This window comes from Curcuma longa, chromosome 5 (genome assembly GCF_044706935.1).
Source record: "Curcuma longa cultivar G26 ecotype Majalengka, Jawa Barat chromosome 5, ITB_CL_G26_1.1, whole genome shotgun sequence".
Lineage (NCBI taxonomy): Eukaryota > Viridiplantae > Streptophyta > Magnoliopsida > Zingiberales > Zingiberaceae > Curcuma > Curcuma longa.
In genome coordinates, this window is record NC_133865.1 from 13634697 (window position 1) to 13654698 (window position 20002).

A 20002-nucleotide genomic window follows, 5' to 3' on the forward strand; every position below is an offset into this window, starting at 1 on the left:
CACACAAAAAGTTGGATAGAATGTCACAGTACATGCAAGTGTTAGAATGATTTGATAGACAGACAATAGGTTATAAGATAGTGATGGAACTACTAAGACGGATTCAAGGGTTAAGGTATCAGATAACACAATTGAACCTTCTCCGCTAACCAGAGTTGGAGTACCATCAGCAGTAGAGACAAAATTTTGTGGGGAAGCTCTAAGATTTTTCACACGGTTAGGGTCATTTGTCATATGGTCAGATGCACCTGAATCAATTATCCATGTATTATTCGAATTAAATTTATCATTCATACCTGATCGTGCTACAGTAGCCATAGCACTATCATGATGCTCATTCTCAGCAGTAGCAATGGCAGCCTTGCTTATATTCTTACGTGGCTTCTTGGTGAAGTCCCACCAATCAGGATAACCAATCACTTCATAACATCTCTCCTTGCTATGGCCTAGTTCTCCACAAACATTACACTTCTTATTTGCATATGGATTTGATTTACTTGCAGGACGACCAGAAGGAGGACTAGAAAAGCTTGGAGGAGTAACTTTTCTACTTTGAACAGCCAAAACAGAAGATTCAGGAGATACATAATGTCCCATAGCTTGTTTCTCAGATTGCACCTTGCGGATATAAGCATAACTCTGCTCTAAGGAGAATTTAGGTTCCTTGCGTAGGATCTCTCCACGCACTTGATCATATTCTGAATCTAGTCCACTCAAAAACATATGAACACGCAATCGAGACATCATTGAAGTTTCATGGACAACAGTTGCAACATCATTATTCTGAGACGTTATCCTTTGATCAATCTCTTGGAACATGGCCACCAATTCATTGTAGTAGGTCGGAATAGGTCGACCATTCTGCTTTGCTTCAAAACACTTCTTGTTCAATTCAAATATTCGAGTTTCGTCAGAGCCATCATAAAAAGTTTTCTCCACAGCTTCCCAAATATCTTTTGCAGTAGAAAGACGAATATATCGATTCATAAGAGAGGTCTCCATGGAATCAATGAGCCAGCTTTTTACCCTTTCATTATCTGTGACCCAAACTTCATATTCTGGAGTATTCATAAGGGGTTTAGATTTTGTACCAGTTAAATAACCTATCTTTCCTCGTGCTCCAATACGCATCCGCATGAGGGGAGCCCATATGGTGTAGTTGGATTCATTCAACACAATCGTTTTAGGAAACGCAGAGTTGTCATAGTGGTGATGAATGACTTGTGATTGATTTTCATCAATTACAGATCCATCCATTGTAGATGTCTTCAATGTCTTCGCAGGAAGCCTTCCAGGTGGAGATTCAAGGATTCAGGGATTATCAGCGTCTTCTGAAACTTTCAGGAAAAGGAGACGAAGCAAGTAGAATTCAAACCAAATTCAAAGGATTAAACCTTCCTCTAATACCATGTGGAAATATGGGAAAAATAATAATTCGATTGTATTTCAATTCATCCCGTAAGGGAGCATATATATACACAAGGGATTTCTTGTTTTACAAGAAATAATATTATAGTCTTACCTAAATTAGAATATTCTAAATATACAACTTCTAATTATATACAACTTTCTATAATATTATCATGTTAGGATATTATCATGTTTCCTGTTAGGTTAAATCAATAAATTAATATGTTGATAGGTTAAGCTACGATATGATAACCAATCTGTTGTTTATCGTTGAGTTTATGCTGGTAAGTTAAGTTACGATAAGGTTTAACATGTTTTAGATTTATATGTTGTTGTTAAGTGAAGATTTAATCAAGTTAAACCGTAACAGAAGGACTGGTAATCGACCTGTTGGTCGATTACCAGAGGGTGTAATCGATCGGTTGATCGATTACACGCTTTAATGAGGAACGAAATTAGCGACTTTTGATCGATCCACCGATCGATTAAGGGTCGGTAATCGATCGGCTGATCGATTACGAGGCTGTAATCGATCGGTTGATCGATTACCAAACCTACTGTGGACACCGTAATAAGGGAATCGATCTCCTGATCGATTAGGCTCCTGTAATCGATCGGTTGATCGATTACCCAAGCCACTGTGATGAGTAATGGAACAGAATCGACCCTGAATCGATTTAAAATCATCAATCGATCTTCTGATCGATGATAGGGATATAAATCTCCTGGTTTGGTCGGTTTAATGTTGATAGAGCTACCCCCTATGAAGGAAGTGCAACCAAACTTAGGTTAAGGTTTAAATGTGATTAGACACATGATTTTCTTTTCATAATACCTTATGTCGAATTCATGTAATGTATGACGGGAATGTTCACTATGAATGAAAGAAAGATGTTATGGAACATTCATGTTAAAATGGAAAAAGAAAAAGTATGGAAAGTATTTTACTTTGAATAAATGGCTTGTACCGGAACCCGAAAGGGATTCCAGGGATGGGCTCCAAAAGTTGCCCCTAGGTTGAAGGACATCTGAGAAGACCTAGTAACCGTGTAGTCGGAATTAGCTACCTCGTACTACTTGGTATGTATGCGCGCAAAAGAAATGAATGGGTACAAGCCAGGGATCCCCAAAGATGATAATGATTATTATGTTTATCTATTAAGATAATATTTTTCAAAAAGGCAAAATGATTACTATGTTTCATGCATATGATGTAAATGTCAAATGATTGATTATGCCTGTTTAGGAAATGTTGATATACTGTATGCTTTAAGGTTATGATTTTATGTAACGATGGATTTTGTGAGTAGGAAAGGAACTTACTAAGCTTTATGCTTATAGATACCTTCCTTGTCTTGCAGATCCAGTTAACAAGTACTGAACAAATGGGAGGCAGTAGGACAGGGCGGTGAAGATGTGTGTGGTGGTGACGTGATTAAGCCTTGGCCATGAAACCAATGTTTATTTCATATTGAACAATGTTTTAATATCATGTGTTAATTATCCTGTTTAGAACTGTATAACCTAGTATTTGCCATGCAACCTAGGTTAGTTGGTATTGTTTATTATTGCACTGCTATCATATATGAATCTGTTTTAGATTAGTAGTATGTTTTGCTGCATGTTTAGTTAGTTTAATTTTTTTATATGATAGTACTTGAATGAAAGAATGAATGAATGTAAGAACTGTAGCGTCCGTCGAGGGCCTACGTAAGGGCGGGCGTTACAAAAGTATTGAGAGGAACAAATAAGTGAATCAAAATTTGAATCCTAATAAAAATAAATATTCTAAAAGTCAATCTCCTGAATTTATCTGATAAATAAATTAGGGAGAAGGTCATTTATCTTTAAGATTAATCGAGTAAAGTCCAGATACTTGTATTATAAAAAAATAAATCCTAATTGTTAGAATATATGCATTGTGAGACTGTCAATTTTTTTTATGGTAGTGTAGGATCGAAATATGCGATAGAGGGGGAGGGTGATTATCATTCGTTAAAAATCTCTTTTCTTTTACAAAAGCAAAGTTAAAGCGAAAAATTAAAATGAGATAAGACTCGGGCGGTTACTTGGTTCACAGTCTAGCGATTGCTACTCCAAGCTCCATGATCCTTTGGACCATTTTCGAATAAGCAATTACTACTGGTCTTATTTTTGAAAACTTTCAAAGAAGGAGAAAAGCTCGTACAAGATTAGAGGATAGTAACAAATTTACTAAGCCTCTATTAAATGAAATGCAAGTATGTAAACAATATATCGACAACGTAGGATATAGTATTTCATCGTAGATTGTCAGAAAGCCTCTCGATGTAGTAGCAGTAGTACTTGTACGAATGGAGCAGCAAGGAAGGAGAGATCAATGAGAAGTTGATTGTTGAGCATTAGATCTCGAGGCTTCTTTTATAGTCTTTATCTAGTTGACTGAAAATCCATCAGTCGACTAATCCTTCCAGTTGATTGAATCTCCTATCAGGGGACCAATCTCTTATCATTCCTTGCTTGCTCCGATCCTATCAGATCAATCCCATGAAATCCACTTTTTCAATTGACTGAATGCCCCATTAATTGACTAGACCCTAGAATTTTTTTTACTATTTGATCCGATCGTATCTGATCTGTTCTTTCCATACTTGTTCAATCGACTGAACTTTTGTTTCATTTGGACTTGATCACAGTCTCGATTGTGCTTAACTTCTTAGGATTGGTTGATCAAACCCCCTTGTTCGATCAACCCCCTTCGATCAACCTAAACTTTATTTTTCTGCAAAAGAAAGTTAGTACAACAAAAATAGTAATAATAGATATGCAAAATAAAATTAGACATATATAAGTATGCATGAATCAATCTTGATAGTTGAGATTGTCTGATTTCAACTTAGAAACTTCTGTTGATTTTTTTAGTTGGATAAATGCTTAAAGTTATCCTAACTAGGACACATTCTCACTGCCTTCTAGAATGAAAAGTCTCTCCAGGACTTACCTTACTTATTAAACATCTAGTCCAAATGACATATTTGATCTTCTTATTTTGCTTAGTGTCTGATCGACCTGCCAAGACTTTCCTTACTTGATGTCTGATAATCGGATTTGGGACATGCTAATTGAGGATTATATCTCAGTGTTTTTATCCTCTCTTGTATCTAAAATTGTATTTCTAGTATATTTTATTAGTTTGGATTTCTTTATGATATTCATCTTAATTTATATAGATTTGAGGGAATTCATAATTATTAATTGATCATATTTTGCTTTGTAGGAATTTAGGATGAGATAACAAATTGGAGGAGAACATCGAGTTTGATTTAATCATGGTCCAATTTGAACCCAAATTGGAGGATCAAAAATGGAAGATTTAAATTCATACATATGTGAGAAGCCCAATTACAAGGATTTCCAATCAAGCCAAAATTCAATTCAAAAAGCCCAATTTAAAAGCCCAAGAGAATAGCCAAATTGAACCAAACTAGTCCGGTTCAACAGTGGTTCGGTTCAGTGGTCTAAAAGGGAAAAATCGGTTCGATCATTCTTCGGCTAGCGCTGGATTAAGTTTCTTCTCTTTTTCCCCTATTGTAATTTCTCCTCCTCTGCAACCCCTTTCTCCCTATCGAAGCCATGGGACGATGCCGATGGCTTCTTCGAAGGCTTACAAGCATCAATGACCTCGCTAGGAGTTTTGCTAGAGTGGTCCAGGTCCGATGAGCATCTCCTTCATCCCCTCCAGTCGCGCTTAACCTGTCACCATGGTTAGGGCAATAGGTTTCAGAGTAGCCAGCGATATCGCTTCCTTTAAGAACCTTGCTGGAGTAGTCTAGCTCCAGTGAGCTTCCCTCTCTTCACGCAATCCACCAGAGCTCAGTGGTTGGTTTCCTTCGTCGACGTGGTTTGCAAACGCGAGGACTACCTGACCGGCTTTGACCATCCTCTTCGTCACTAGTGAAGTTCTGAGGTAAGCCATTCCCGATTCTTTGTTCCTAACCTGTGAACATGGTTGCGATAATAGATCTAGGGCAGAGACGATCAGCGATTGGTTGACTTTGGATTTTCCGATCAGTCTTTGTTGGAGTGGCCTAACTCCGGGGAAGAACTCTCCACTCTCATTGTTGACGTGAACAACCCCTAGAAGAAGTTATCCTTGAGAGTTCACCGGAGAATGACTCTGACTTTTGGCCACAGGTGTCCTGGGTTTGATTTGGAAATTGTAACCTCAAATTTTTTGTGATTTGAAGAGTGTAAACTTTCAATTAGTTTTTGTTCTATTAAACTCCAATTGATTTGTGATTTGGTTGAGTTTCAACGAATTTGTGGACTTGTTTAACTTCAATGACAAATCTGTGACTTGATTAAATTCATTGAATTTGTGATTTGTTTACTTTGGATGAATCATTGTCCTGTTAAATTCCAATGAAGCTGTGAATGCGTTGAACTTCAATGAATGTGATTTGGTTAAACTTGATTAAGTTGTAATTTGATTAATTTGAATGAAATTGTGAATATGTTAAAATTTGGATTTAATTGTGAATATGTTAATTTGGAATGAAATTATAATTATGGTTCATGTTTGGATGAAATTATAATTATGGTTAATGTTTAGGATTAATTTGTGAATTATGTTAATGTCATTATTGAATTATGATTTTGATTGGTAATAATATGAATAGGTGAATGTTGGATGAATTTGTTAATTAGGGTTAATGTTGTTATTGGATTATGCTTTTGGTTAATAATAATGTGAACATGTGTAGTTGATAAAATTATAATTGCATATTCTTTAGCTTTACTATGTTAGAATTGTAGATTTATTGGTATATGTAGTTTGGTGTTTAGTTCAATTATGTATAGTTAAAGTGTTTCTCGAATGAAAGTTATTGTGTAAATATTTCTTAGTTGATCTTTATTAGAATAAACTTGTATCATAAGATCCAAATTGTTGTTAGTCATGACTCTTTTCTTTGATTGAATAAGGTTAGAAAATAAAAACCCCTTTGTAATATTTTCTAATACAAACTTTCTATCATTGGTTCCACGAGAGAGATGACTCAGATCCTTTACTATGCTATTTTAGTGTAAATTAGGAGTTTTGATTAATTATAAAATATAAATTTTGAATGATGTATGTGACAAATAAATAAAATATAAAATATAATAAATATAATAAAAAGAAAAATTACCATCGATGTCTGGTCTAACTGATCCATCAAGTGCTCTACTAGATCAGTTATTTGGTCTTCTGTCTGGTGTCTAGTCTTTTTGATCGGCTAAGACTTCTTAACCTAGTGTTTGGTCTTCCTAACCCACTAGGACTTCCGATGTCTAATGGCCAATCTTCTTGATCCATTAGAACATTCCATATTAAGTGACTTGCACACTTAACTCACATATCAAACACATAATATTTATTTTAAATCCTTGTTAGACATCAAAATATAAGTTCGATAATCGGCGTTGCCTACATCAATAATTTTCTCCTTTTTTGATGTTTAATAACCTACACTACAACAAACTTGACTTTCCGCAGCGCACAATTAAACTATCCGCAGCGCACATTGCATGCTGCATAACTCTAAGCTGTTGAAAGTTATAATACATCCGTAGCGCGCGGGGCACGTGCTGCGGAAAAAGACATCTGCAGCACGCGGGGCGCGCGCTGCGAAAAATTGCATCCGCAGCACACAGGCCGTGCGTTGCGGATGCAATTTTCCGCAGTGCACGACCCGCGTGCTGTGGATGCATTTTTCATAGCGCGCGCCTCGCGTGCTGCGGATAATTATATTCTTAAAATATAATAAACATATATACACAAATATATAATACAAATACAAATACACATAATTATAACCTGCTCAAAATGTTGTAATATTTATAATCCAACATACAAATACCACATACAAATATTAAATAAAATCACACCAAAGATAATCATCTACATTTAGTTAGATAAAATAATCCAAACAAAAATTCATCATTACTACAAAAAGTATATGATCAAATTAATGCCCAAGCGACTGTGCTTCCTATTGCATCCTCAAGAAAAAATATCTCTTCGTTTGGTCGAATTAGCTCCACTTTCTCCACGAAAACTCTATCAATCTAAACTTTCTAATAAGATCCACCAAAAGGAATGTGATGTACTTTTGCATCAGTGGCTTCTCGAGTACCAGTTTTGTTTTGCACCCTCGGGCACCAAAAGGATTGTGAGCGTTGTACCGTGTCCTGGCCCAAATCGACAAGTGAATGTAACTGTTAAAAACAAAAACAATGGAAAATGATGCTTACAGATATAATAGGATCCTGTTGCTTGTTGAGACGAAGTTGAACTGACACATTAATAAGATCATCCCACACATTATCAGTGGTAGGGAGTGTCAAGTAAAGCTCATACTTTGGCAACATACTTTGGTAGGGAAAACTCCATCTACAAACCCAGATCCATACTTCCAACCCTGTCCCCTTAGTGAACTACCTAATAAGGAATAAGAATGACACAAAAGAAGTCATTAGAATAAAGTCAACAAATTTAAAATTTAGTGATGAACTAATTTTATAATACAGTTACAGTCTAACTGAATGAACATATAATTTGATTGACAAAAACATTGAAAAATTGCACATCTGATTCATAAATACTTTACTGCTACTTATGATAAAATGATTCAAAGATAAAATTTACGAGTAAACCTGTCATATTCTTTCAATCAAGATAGCAATAAGAAAGTTTAGTTATCAAAGGTAACTAAATCTATATTCCAGAAAGCAAAAGAGAATACATAAAGCGCATAGAAGACTAAGGTATATGCTGAGTAGCATCTGGTACTGAATACATGAAGAATCAATTTTCCACTGTAACATATGGTCTTTGGCATTCTGCAACCACTCTCAATGATCAATTGCCTAAGTTTCCAGCCCAACTGATTTGTTTAGGCACAAAGGTTGAGTTGGAAAATCTACTATTTCTCTCCTTCAAACGGTACCAAAACCAATAATATTAGTGAGTGTATATTATTACATATACAATAGAGTAATCATAATCTTTATCTGAAAACAGTCAACTCAATTTTGTGGTTTGCATTTATCTATGGGTACTACACTTTCGCACCCACAGTCAAGCATGAGGATACCTAAACTAAAAGGCATATTGTGCTTTGCCAAGGGTTTGTTGGCCCATGCTTGGCATGCTATTTAGCTCTGTGACGGCGCTTGTGCAACCCATGAACCAGAAGGCTAACAAATTCTTAATTTATACTAGCCAAGAAGCATGCAGATGAATGAGAAACTTAAGTATACGAAAATAGATGAATAAAATTCAGAAATAATATATGCAGAACACATAAGTAACCTTTTCAAAAGGCTCATAATGTCACTTTTTACATTTGCCTGAGACTTTGCTGGACTTGAAGATAGTGTCAGAACGGGAGAGTCTTTGAATAAGTCTTGAATTCCCACTGCAGGTTTATTTTCCACTGGTTTTGAACTACCTGTTTGGGTCGTAGAAGTTGTCATCGCAGCAGTTGTAGGATACATAGTGCATTAAAATCGTAAATAAACATAAACCAGAGGTACCATCATATAGTTATGAAGAAGCATCTTAAAAGATGAACGGATAAACCATAGGAGCACTAATTCAAAAGAGTTGCAAAGAGTTGATTTGCCACTATTTGTATATCACAAAGCATCTTGACAACCTTTCAAAAAAACTCAAACACTTACATTGGAAACCTGCCCATGAATTATCATCCTTGGAACATGAGTCTGAGCCATTTGTAGTAGGTGTCTCTATCGTAAATATATTGAGAAGATCAGCAACATAATCAACTTTTGCAGGTGGCACTAAGGTCTCAACTTTTGGTGGTGATGAAGGTGTATTAACTTTTGGTTGTACATCTGCATTGGTTGGTGCAGACTCTGGAGATTGTGAAGAGCCACCCTTGGGCACAGAAGGCTCAACTTTTGTCACCGTGGATACCTGTTACTCCATCAAACCGTGCCAATCAACATGCTTGTTAGAAAGCTCTCCATAGGTATTGTTTATAATAGGAAGTACCAACAAGCAGGAAGGCAAGTGAAGATAAATTTCTGAAATGAACAAACATAATAGAACAGTAACTCTAACTTAAAAATGATGAGATAGAAAACTGTGTTTAACATAGTGATACCCTAAAATTAACAACATGGCAAACATGACAAAATTAGAACCCTAAAATTTACAGCATAAACCCAACATGTCAAGCCCTAAAATTAACAGTCTAAAATCACAAAATGTCAAGCTCTAAAACAAGTAATGATCAGATCCTAAAATACACGAAATCACCATTTTACCTGCCGCTGCAAGGGGAGGAGGATGCCGACGCAAGGGGAGGACGGACTCACGACGGCTGGAGGAGGAGGATGGACTTGCGACGGCCGGACAGACTCACGACGGCCGGACGGACTCGCGACGGCTGGAGGAGGAGGATGGACACAGGAGGAAGGAGGACGACCAGCCGGACGGACAACCGGAGGTGACGGACTCAGGAGGCACACACCGTCAGGGGAGCGCGGGCGGCCGAGCGCGCGGGCGATCGCGGTCGCGGGGGGGGGGGGGGGGGGGGATCTCGCGAAATAGGGCGTTCGGGGGAGCGAGCGCGGGCGGCTGAGCGTTGGCGAGGGAGGCAATGTCGCGAAACAGAGAGGAGCGAGCGCGGCGGGGAAAAGAGAAAACCTAAGGCTGCGAGCATCCATACGCGGTGGAAAATAAAAATTTATTAAATAATTTTTTTAACAGTGTACATCCATACGTGTTGCGTACATTTTTAACTCTCTTTTAACAGCATATATTTTTTTAAAAATACTATCTTTTAACAGCGTATAATTTTTGTACGCTGCGAAAAATACTATTCGTAGCGCACTGTTATACGTGCGCTGTTAATTTTAAAATATAATATATTATCCGCAGCGCACTTGATTATGTGCGCTGTAAAAATTATTATTAACAGCACACTATAATTGTGTGTCGTTAATGACGTGCTGCGGAAAGTCAAGTTTGTTGTAGTGAGTGAAGATTTAATCAAGTTAAACTGTAACAGAAGGACTGGTAATCGACCTGTTGGTCGATTACCAGAGGGTGTAATCGATCGGTTGATCGATTACACGCTTTAATGAGGAACGAAATTAGCGACTTTTGATCGATCCACCGATCGATTAAGGGTCGGTAATCGATCGGCTGATCGATTACGAGGCTGTAATCGATCGGTTGATCGATTACCAAGCCTACTGTGGACACCGTAATGAGGGAATCGATCTCCTGATCGATTAGGCTCCTGTAATCGATCGGTTGATCGATTACCCAAGCCACTGTGATGAATAATGGAACAGAATCGACCCTGAATCGATTTAAACCCATCAATCGATCTTCTGATCGATGATAGGGATATAAATCTCCTGGTTTGGTCGGTTTAAGGTTAATAAAGCTACCCCCTATGAAGAAAGTGCAACCAAACCTAGGTTAAAGTTTAAATGTGATTAGACACATGATTTTCTTTCATAATACCTTATGTCGAATTCATGTAATGTATGACGTGAATGTTCACTATGAATGAAAGAAAGATGTTATGGAACATTCACGTTAAGATGGAAAAAGGAAAAGTATGAAAAGTATTTTACTTTGAATGAATGGCTTGTACCGGAACCCGAAAGGGATTCCAGGGATGGGCTCCAAAAGTTGCCCCTAGGTTGAAGGACATCTGAGAAGACCTAGTAACCGTGTAGTCGGGATTAGCTACCTCGTACTACTTGGTATGTATGCGCGCAAAAGAAATGAATGGGTACAAGCCAGGGATCCCCAAAGATGATGATGATTATTATGTTTATCTATTAAGATAATATTTTTCAAAAAGGCAAAATGATTTCTATGTTTCATGTATATGATGTAAATGTCCAATGATTGATTTATGCCTGTTTAGGAAATATGACATTTGTATGCTTTATTGTTATGTTTTATGTAACGATGGATTTTGTGAGTAGGAAAGGAACTTACTAAGCTTTATGCTTATAGATGCTTTCCTTATATTGCAGATCCAGTTAACAGGTACTGAGCAAATGGGAGGCAGCAGGACAGGGCTGTGGAGATGTGTGTGGTGGTGACGTGATTAAGCCTTGGCCATGAAACCAATGTTTATTTCATGTTGAACAATGTTTTAATATCATGTGTTAATTATCCTGTTTAGAACTGTATAACCTAGTATTTGCCATGCAACCTAGGTTAGTTGGTATTGTTTATTATTGCACTGCTATCATATATGAATCTGTTTTAGATTAGTAGTATGTTCCGCTGCATGTTTAGTTAGTTTAGTTTTTGTATATGATAGTAGTTGTAAGAAAGAATGAATGAATGTAAGAACTGTAGCGTCCGTCAAGGGCCCACGTAAGGGCGGGCGTTACAATAAAGCGAAAAATTAAAATGAGATAAGACTCGGGCGGTTACGTGTTTCCACAGTTTAGCGATTGCTACTCCAAGACCCACGATCCTTTGAACTATTTTCGAATAAGCAATTACTACTGGTCTTATTTATGAAAACTTTCAAAGAAGGAGAAAAGCTCGTATAAGATTAGAGGATAGTAACAAATTTACTAAGCCTCTATTAAATGAAATGCAAGTATGTATATAAACAATATATCGACAATGTAGGATATAGTATTTCATCATAGATTGTCAGAAAGCCTCTCGATGTAGTAGCAGTAGTACTTGTACGAATGGAGCAGCAAGGAAGGAGAGATCGATGAGAAGTTGATTGTTGAGCCTTAGATCTCGAGGCTTCTTTTATAGTCTTTATCTGGTCGATTGAAAATCCATCAGTCGACTAATCCTTCCAGTTGATTGAATCTCCTATCAGGGAACCAATCTCTTATCATTCCTTGCTTGCTCCGATCCTATTAGATCAATCCCATGAAATCCACTTTTTCAATTGACTGAATGCCCCATCAATTGACTAGACCCTAGAATTTTTTTTACTATTTGATCCGATCGTATCGGATCTGTTCTTTCCATACTTGTTCAATCGACTGAACTTTTGTTTCATTTGGACTTGATCACAGTCTCGATTGTGCTTAACTTCTTAGGATTGGTTGATCAAACCCCCTTGTTCGATCGACCCCCTTCGATCAACCTAAACTTTATTTTTCTGCAAAAGAAAGTTAGTACAACAAAAATAGTAATAATAGATATGCAAAATAAAATTAGACATATATAAGTATGCATGAATCAATCTTGATAGTTGAGATTGTCTGATTTCAACTTAGAAACTTCTGTTGATTTTTTTAGTTGGATCAATGCTTAAAGTTATCCTAACTAGGACACATTCTCACTACCTTCTAGAATGAAAAGTCTCTCCAGGACTTACCTTACTTACCTATTAAACATGTAGTCTAAATGACATATTTGATCTTCTTATTTTGCTTAGTGTGTAATCGACCTGTCAAGATTTTCCTTACTTGATGTCTGATAATCGAATTTGGGACATGCTAATTGAGGTTATATCTTAGTGTTTTTATCCTCTCTTGTATTTTAAATTGTGTTTCTAGTATATTTTATTAGTTTGGATTTCTTTATGATATTCATCTTAATTTCTATAGATTTGAGGGAATTCATGATTATTAATTGATCATATTTTGCTTTGTAGGAATTTAGGATGAGATAACAAATTGGAGGAGAACATCGAGTTTGGTTTAATCATGGTCCAATTTGAACCGAGAATTGAAGGATCAAAAAATGGAAGATTTAAATTCATACATATGTGAGAAGCCCAATTACAAGGATTTCCAATCAAACCAAAATCCAATTCAAAAAGCCCAATTTAGAAGCCCAAGAGAATAGCCAAATTGAACCAAACTGGTCCGATTCAACAGTGGTTCGGTTCAGTGGTCTAAAAGGGAAAAATCGGTTCGATCATTCTTAGGCTTGCGCTGGATTAAGTTTCTTCTCTTTTTCCCCTATCATAATTTCTCCTCCTCTGCAACCCCTTTCTCCCTATTGAAGCCATGGGACGATGCCGATGGCTTCTTCGAAGGCTTACAAGCGTCGATGACCTCGCTAGGAGTTTTGCTGGAGTGGTCTAGGTCTGATGAGCATCTCCTTCATCCCCTCCAGTTGCGCTTAACCTGTCACTGTGGTTAGGGCAATAGGTTTCAGAGCGGCCAGCGGTATCACTTCCTTCTAAGAACCTCGTCGGAGTAGTCCAGCTCTGGTGAGCTTCCCTCTCTTCACGCAATCCACCAGAGCTCAGTGGTTGATTTTCTTCGTCGACGTGGTTTGTGAACACGAGGACTACCTAACCAGCTTGGACCATCCTCTTCGTCACTGGTGAAGTTCCGAGGTAAGCCATTCCCGATTCTTTGTTCCTAACCTATGAACATGGTTGCGACAATAGATCTAGGGCAGAGATGATCAGTGATTGGTTGATTTTGGATTCTCCGATCAATCTTCGTTGGAGTGGTCTAGCTCCGGGGAAGAACTCTCCACTCTCATTGTTGGCGTGAACAACCCCCAGAAGAAGTTGTCCTTGCGAGTTCACCGGAGAATGACTCTGACTTTTGGCCATTGGTGTCCTGAGTTTGATTTGGAAATCGTAACCTCAAATTTTTTGTGATTTGAAGAGCGTAAACTTTCAATTAGTTTTTGTTCTATTAAACTCCAATTGATTTGTGATTTGGTTGAGTTTCAACGAATTTGTGGACTTGTTTAACTTCAATGATGAATCTATGACTTGATTAAAATTCATTGAATTTGTGATTTGTTTACTTTGGATGAATCATTGTCCTGTTAAATTCCAATGAAGCTGTGAATGCGTTGAACTTCAATGAATGTGATTTGGTTAAACTTAATTAAGTTGTAATTTGATTAATTTAAATGAAATTGTGAATATGTTAAAATTTGGATTTAATTGTGAATATGTTAATTTGGAATGAAATTATAATTATGGTTGATGTTTGGATGAAATTATAATTATGGTTAATGTTTAGGATTAATTTGTGAATTATGTTAATGTCATTATTGAATTATGATTTTGATTGGTAATAATATGAATAGGTGAATGTTGGATGAATTTGTTAATTAGGGTTAATGTTGTTATTGGATTATGCTTTTGGTTAATAATAATGTGAACATGTGTAGTTGATAAATTATAATTGCATATTCATTAGCTTTACTATGTTAGAGTTGTAGATTTATTGGTATGTGTAGTTTGATGTTTAGTTCAATTATATATAGTTAAAGTGTTTCTCGATTGAAAGTTGTTGTGTAAATATTTCTTAGTTGATCTTTATTAAAATAAACTTGTATCATAAGACCTTAATTGTTGTTAGTCATGACTCTTTTCTTTGATTGAATAAGGTTAGAAAATAAAAACCCCTTTGTAATATTTGTCTAATGTAAACTTTCTATCATTGGTTCTACAAGAGAGATGACTCAGATCCTTTACTATGCTATTTTAGTGTAAATTAGGAGTTTTGGTTAATTATAAAATATAAATTTTGAATGGTGTATGTGACAAATAAATAAAATATAAAATATAATAAAATATAATAAAAAGAACAATTACCATCGATATCTGGTCTAGTTGATCCATCAAGTGCTCTACCAGATCAGTTATTTGGTTTTTTTGCCTGGTGTCTAGTCCTTTTGATCGACTAAGACTTCTTAGCCTATTGTTTAGTCCTCCTAACCCACTAGAACTTCTGATGTCTAATGACCAATCTTCCTGATCACTTAGGACATTCCATGTTAAGTGACTTGCACACTTAATTCTCATATCAAACACATAATATTTAATTTAAATCCTTTGCTAGATATCAAAATATAAGTTCGATCATCGGCACTGCCTACATTTTTTGATGTTTAACAACCTAGTTTAAAGCTAGAGAAAAAATACCTTTCTTTAACAAAGTTTAACATGCTTTTATGGAAACTTAATCTAATGCAGTTAAACCTGGATCAAGATCAAAAAAATTAACTTAAACTTACAATTTCAATTTAAGTTAAACCAAATCAAGACTTGTTAATTTTAGCAACTTAAACTTTGGCAAGTAATCAGTTCATGCCTTAAGTTGAAAGTTCAACAAACTTGAAATAACTAACTTAAACTTAACTTCAATCTATGTCTAAGTTAGAGTTCAATTTTCCTTCTAAGTTCATTTTAAGTGAGAGTTCAATTTTCCTTTTAAGTTCATTTTTCTTAGCTCAACCAACTCAACTTTAAAATCTTATTTTTCTCCTCCTTTGACATACATCAAAATAGGGATCATGTCAAGATTTTCAAAGAATATTAAAACCATAGCAATTTTCAAAATATTTTTCCAAAGTAATAATGCAATATTCAAATATATTTTTCTAAGGTAAAATTTACATTTTTCAAAAAAAAAGTCAATAATGTATTTTTTTTAAAAAAAATAAAGATAATAATATATATTTCAAAAATATTTTTAAGTCAATAATATATTTTTCAAAAATATTTTTCCAGACAATAATACATTTTTCATGACAATAATATCCTTCAAAGAGGCATAATGAGTTAAATAAGAAATATAAAGCATAAAAACCAATCATATATTAATCAAGCATATAAAATAAATCATACTCATCATGGATAGATCAAATAAGCAGCATAAGTCAAATATAGCAAACAGTCAAAACATCAAATGAGTCAAATATAACTAGAGTCAAGCTACCAAGCATACAATAGATAATAGTCAAGCCTAAACAAGCAGCTCTAGATCTAATTGGATCAAGGAGGGGTTGTCGGCTGATGCGCTAAGCCTGGAGAAAGTCAAACATATATCGTTGTTGCTACTCAATCAAATCTAGGCATCCATTGCTTGAATCTAGGGATTTGATGATGTCCTTGATAGGCGTCAAGCATGCATATAAGTTTGCAACCTAAGATTCAGTCAACCAATCAGTCGATCCTGGGAAGAGAGTAACAATCCTTAGGACAAATTTTGTTGAGGTCTCGAAAGTCAATGTAGACTTGCCACTTGCCCCCGCACTTTGATACCAATACTATATTTGTGAGCCATGACAGGAATTGAACTTCTCGGATGTATTCTTCTTCGAGGAGTTTACTCATTTCAGTACGGATTACCTATCTTATTCTAGTTCGAAGTGTCGCTTTTTCTGTCGGGCAGGTCGAGCCTCGAGGAGGATATTGAGCCAATGTTCCATTACGGTAGATGCTACCCCCGTGACTTCGTGAGAAGCCTAGGCGAATACATCATTGTTTGAATGAGGTAGTCAACAAATTCTGCTTTTATTTAGGGTGACAAGTTAGTTGAGATTTGGGTGACTTTGTTAAATAGACTGGGCACAACCTGCATTTCTTCCTTATCGTGCGACGGTCGGGGAATAGGCATCTCTTGGAGAGAATGCACCTCTTTCCTTAAGATTTTCCACATCTTTTTAAGGTCGGTACAAATCATGGTGATGTAGCACTTCTGAGAGATGACCTGATCTCTACCAGCCGAGTTGATTTGATCAACTACTGGAAATTTTATCTTTTAGTGAATGGTAGAAATGACTGCTTGAAACATGCTGAGCTCGAGTCTTCCAAAAATGACAATGTAAGAGCTAGGAAGAAGTGTCTACTATTGTAAAGAGGATGTTTCAAGTTCGCTGCAAAGGTTCCTAGCCTAGAGAAATGGGAGGCAAATCTGGCCTGCCAATTGTATTTCATGTCTAGTGAATCCGAACAGAGTTGTTGACATGGGTCTTAATTCTTCTCTGTTGATTTACATCTGATCAAATACTTCTTTAAATAATACATTGATAGAACTGCTCATATCAACGAATACTCTGGCTACCTCATAATTTGCTATCACTGTATGAATTACCAAAGCATCATCGTGAGAGGTGAAGACTCCATCCAGGTCTCCAGGTCTAGTGGTCCAAAGCTAATGAGGGGCCCTTTCTCTAGGCCTCTCCTAGAGCTTATGCCATAACTTTCCAATCTTCACCCGTGAGCTTTCCTTGCTTGATTTGAGTCTCCGTCGATAGGCCCACCTAAGATTATGTTGATTACATCGCGGTGAGGTGTGTTGCTTAAGTGATTTCCATACGAGTTAGGATGATCTTCTCGTCAGTCATCCCGATGACGTTGGTTAGGAGAACGTCGCCGTGGAGGTTCTGTCTCCTTGTGTCGACTAGGACTAGACCGATGTCGATCTGATCTATTCTCAGAGTCCTCGTGTCACGAATATTTGCGAGATGTGTGTCTGGTTGTTGAAGGCAAAGTCTTCCTTCCTTGTTGTTTCTCTTTTATAACTCGACTAACTTCTTGAGCAAACTACCGACATTCATTAGTGTTATAATTATGTGATTGATGATATGTACATAAATGAACCTACTCTTCTGGAGGACTCTAGGTCAGTATTTCAGCAGAAACAAGATGGAAGGACACGACCTGCACTGTGCGTCCTTCTTGCCAAGATAGTAGGTAATTAGATTGTGATGAGATTTTACTTATTGGTATGGATTTGGAAGGTTTCTTCTTTGATCGAAAAGTGACCGAGCTATGTCTCTTTCAGATATATGTATTTATCAACACGTTTAAGTAATTTGTCATAATCTACCAGAGGTTTTTTCATCAAGGATCGGAAGAACTCTCCATCTACCAAACCTTGAGAAAAGGCGCTGGTCAACTGTTTCGAGAGAGTTGAGGGGACGTCCTAAATGACCCAATCGAATCATTGAATATATTCTCTGAGAGCCTCCCGAGGCTTCTTTTTTATGATAAATAAATTTAGAAGTATTTTTGGTATCTTTTGCTACTGACAAATTGATGAAGGAAGGCCACTTTGAAATCCACAAAGGAATGAATGGGCAAGACTAGAAGGTGGCTGAAGCACCTCTGGGCAGAGCTCGATAAGGTGGTTACGAAGACTCGACATTTAACCCAATCAGGATATTGGTTCAATAAAACAACATTTCAAAATGGCACAGGTGATCCTATGGATCTGACGATCTAGTGTATTCCTCTAATTGTGGTTGTCGAAAGTGTTGGAGTAGTTCTTGCTTGAGAACTTTTCAAGAGAAATGAGTTCTGGGTATGCTTACCTCATCAGCAGTGATTATATTGCCTTTATAATCCCGAGGGGGTATTCCAGCTCTAGATTCATGTGAATCCTCGTTCGAAAAAGTTGTCTCTTTGTTAAGAGAGTTCATAATGGGTATGCCCCCTCCTACTGGTAGTGACACTTTTCAAGGCAGGGAAGGCTCGTCCGGCGAAGGAAGAAGAGCTCTTGAAGGAGGGAATAACGAGTGTTGTTGTAATACCTTTAACATCACTTAGGATACTAGCTCATTAATTTACTCGGGTGTGATGGTCATTTCTTCATCGTAACTTTTCTCTTTAGCGAAGACATAATCGCCAGTAGTTCTTCCAATGTTAACCATCGCAACATCTTGACTTAGATTTCCCACAGACGGCACCAATTTATTTTGGCTAAATACCATGTATGATCAAATCACCGGCTAATAAATTGTTAACGTGCACGCTCCTCGAAGATAATCATCAAAGAAGATAAATGGACCTAAAAAGTACTTAAAAGAGAGTTTGAATGACACCAGGGATGGATCCCAACAAGCCACTCCGACGCTCAAGTTAAGATTTGACATGAGGAAGAAGATTAAACATTTGAGAAAATTAGAATTTTGTGTGGACAACATTTTATAGAGTTGATATATGAAACATCAGCGTTCGTTTAGAAAAAGTTTTGAGATATATGCTTCTATTCCAATGTACGCACTCTAATTGTCCATGTCTTCTAAGATATTTGTCTGATTTTTCATGAGAAACAATCTTAGAGTTTTCTGATCTCGTGAACAGACCATTTCCATGGACTTAACATGAAACTGAGATAGATCAGCATATGAGGCTGAGATAAAGTTGGCACATGAGATTGAGTAGATGCTGAGGTCGGGGCCTGAGACCGAGTCGAGGTCAAGGTCAAGGCCTGAGGCTAAGCCGAAGTAGGCACATGGGACTAAGCAGAGGTCGATGTCGGGGCCCGAAACTGAGTAGAGGTCAAGGTCAGAACCTGAGACTGAGACGAAGTCAACATATGAGACTGAGCAGATATCAAGGTCAGGGCTCGAGACCGAGTAGAGGTCGAGATCAAAACCCGAGACTAAGCCAAAGTCGGCACATGAGATTGAGCAGAGGCCAAGCTCGGGGCCCGAGATCGAGTAGAGGTCAAGGTCGAGGCCCAAGGCTGAGATTGTCTGTGGGCCCCTTTCGTCCCCTTCTTCATTGATCTCATTTAATAGTTTTACACCTTTCTTGCTCTAAGACCACATGGCGGCCACGAGACAACCACGTGGTAGTTATACGATTCCGTCGTATCAAGGAGCTCGACAATACTTATTGAGAGCTTGCTAATAAATGAGGGTCAATCAATTCAATAAAGGGAGGTGCGTCAGTTATGGAATAGATGTTAAAGGTTGTTTTCATCAACGAGAGATAGTTGCAGGTGTAGGAAAAGAGACATTGGTTTCAAATGATTGTAAAGCAAGGAGGTGATAATTACAATAGTTATAAAGGCTGGAGTTATATAGCCGTTACCAGGAATGATA

The 20002-nt window shown here is 37.0% G+C and overlaps 1 protein-coding gene across 1 annotated transcript; it reads right to left on the reverse strand.

Annotated features, from left to right (window-relative positions):
- Positions 1 to 520: 520 nt before the first annotated feature.
- LOC141829923 (uncharacterized) lies at positions 521 to 1257 on the reverse strand. The gene is made up of 2 exons (XM_074717397.1): positions 619 to 1257; positions 521 to 547 (listed from the first exon to the last, which is right to left on the reverse strand). Exons 1-2 carry the CDS (start codon positions 1255 to 1257, stop codon positions 521 to 523), a joined length of 666 nt encoding a protein of 221 aa, XP_074573498.1.
- Positions 1258 to 20002: the final 18745 nt, after the last annotated feature.

Bases quoted from the DNA above. Each gene is read 5' to 3' on its own strand.
- LOC141829923 (XM_074717397.1), bottom strand. From the start codon at position 1,257: ATGGATGGATCTGTAATTGATGAAAATCAATCACAAGTCATTCATCAC. The intron at 548-618 runs GTGCAATCTGAG...TGTTCAAAGTAG, and splicing joins GTTATGCTTATATCCGCAAG to AAAAGTTACTCCTCCAAGCT.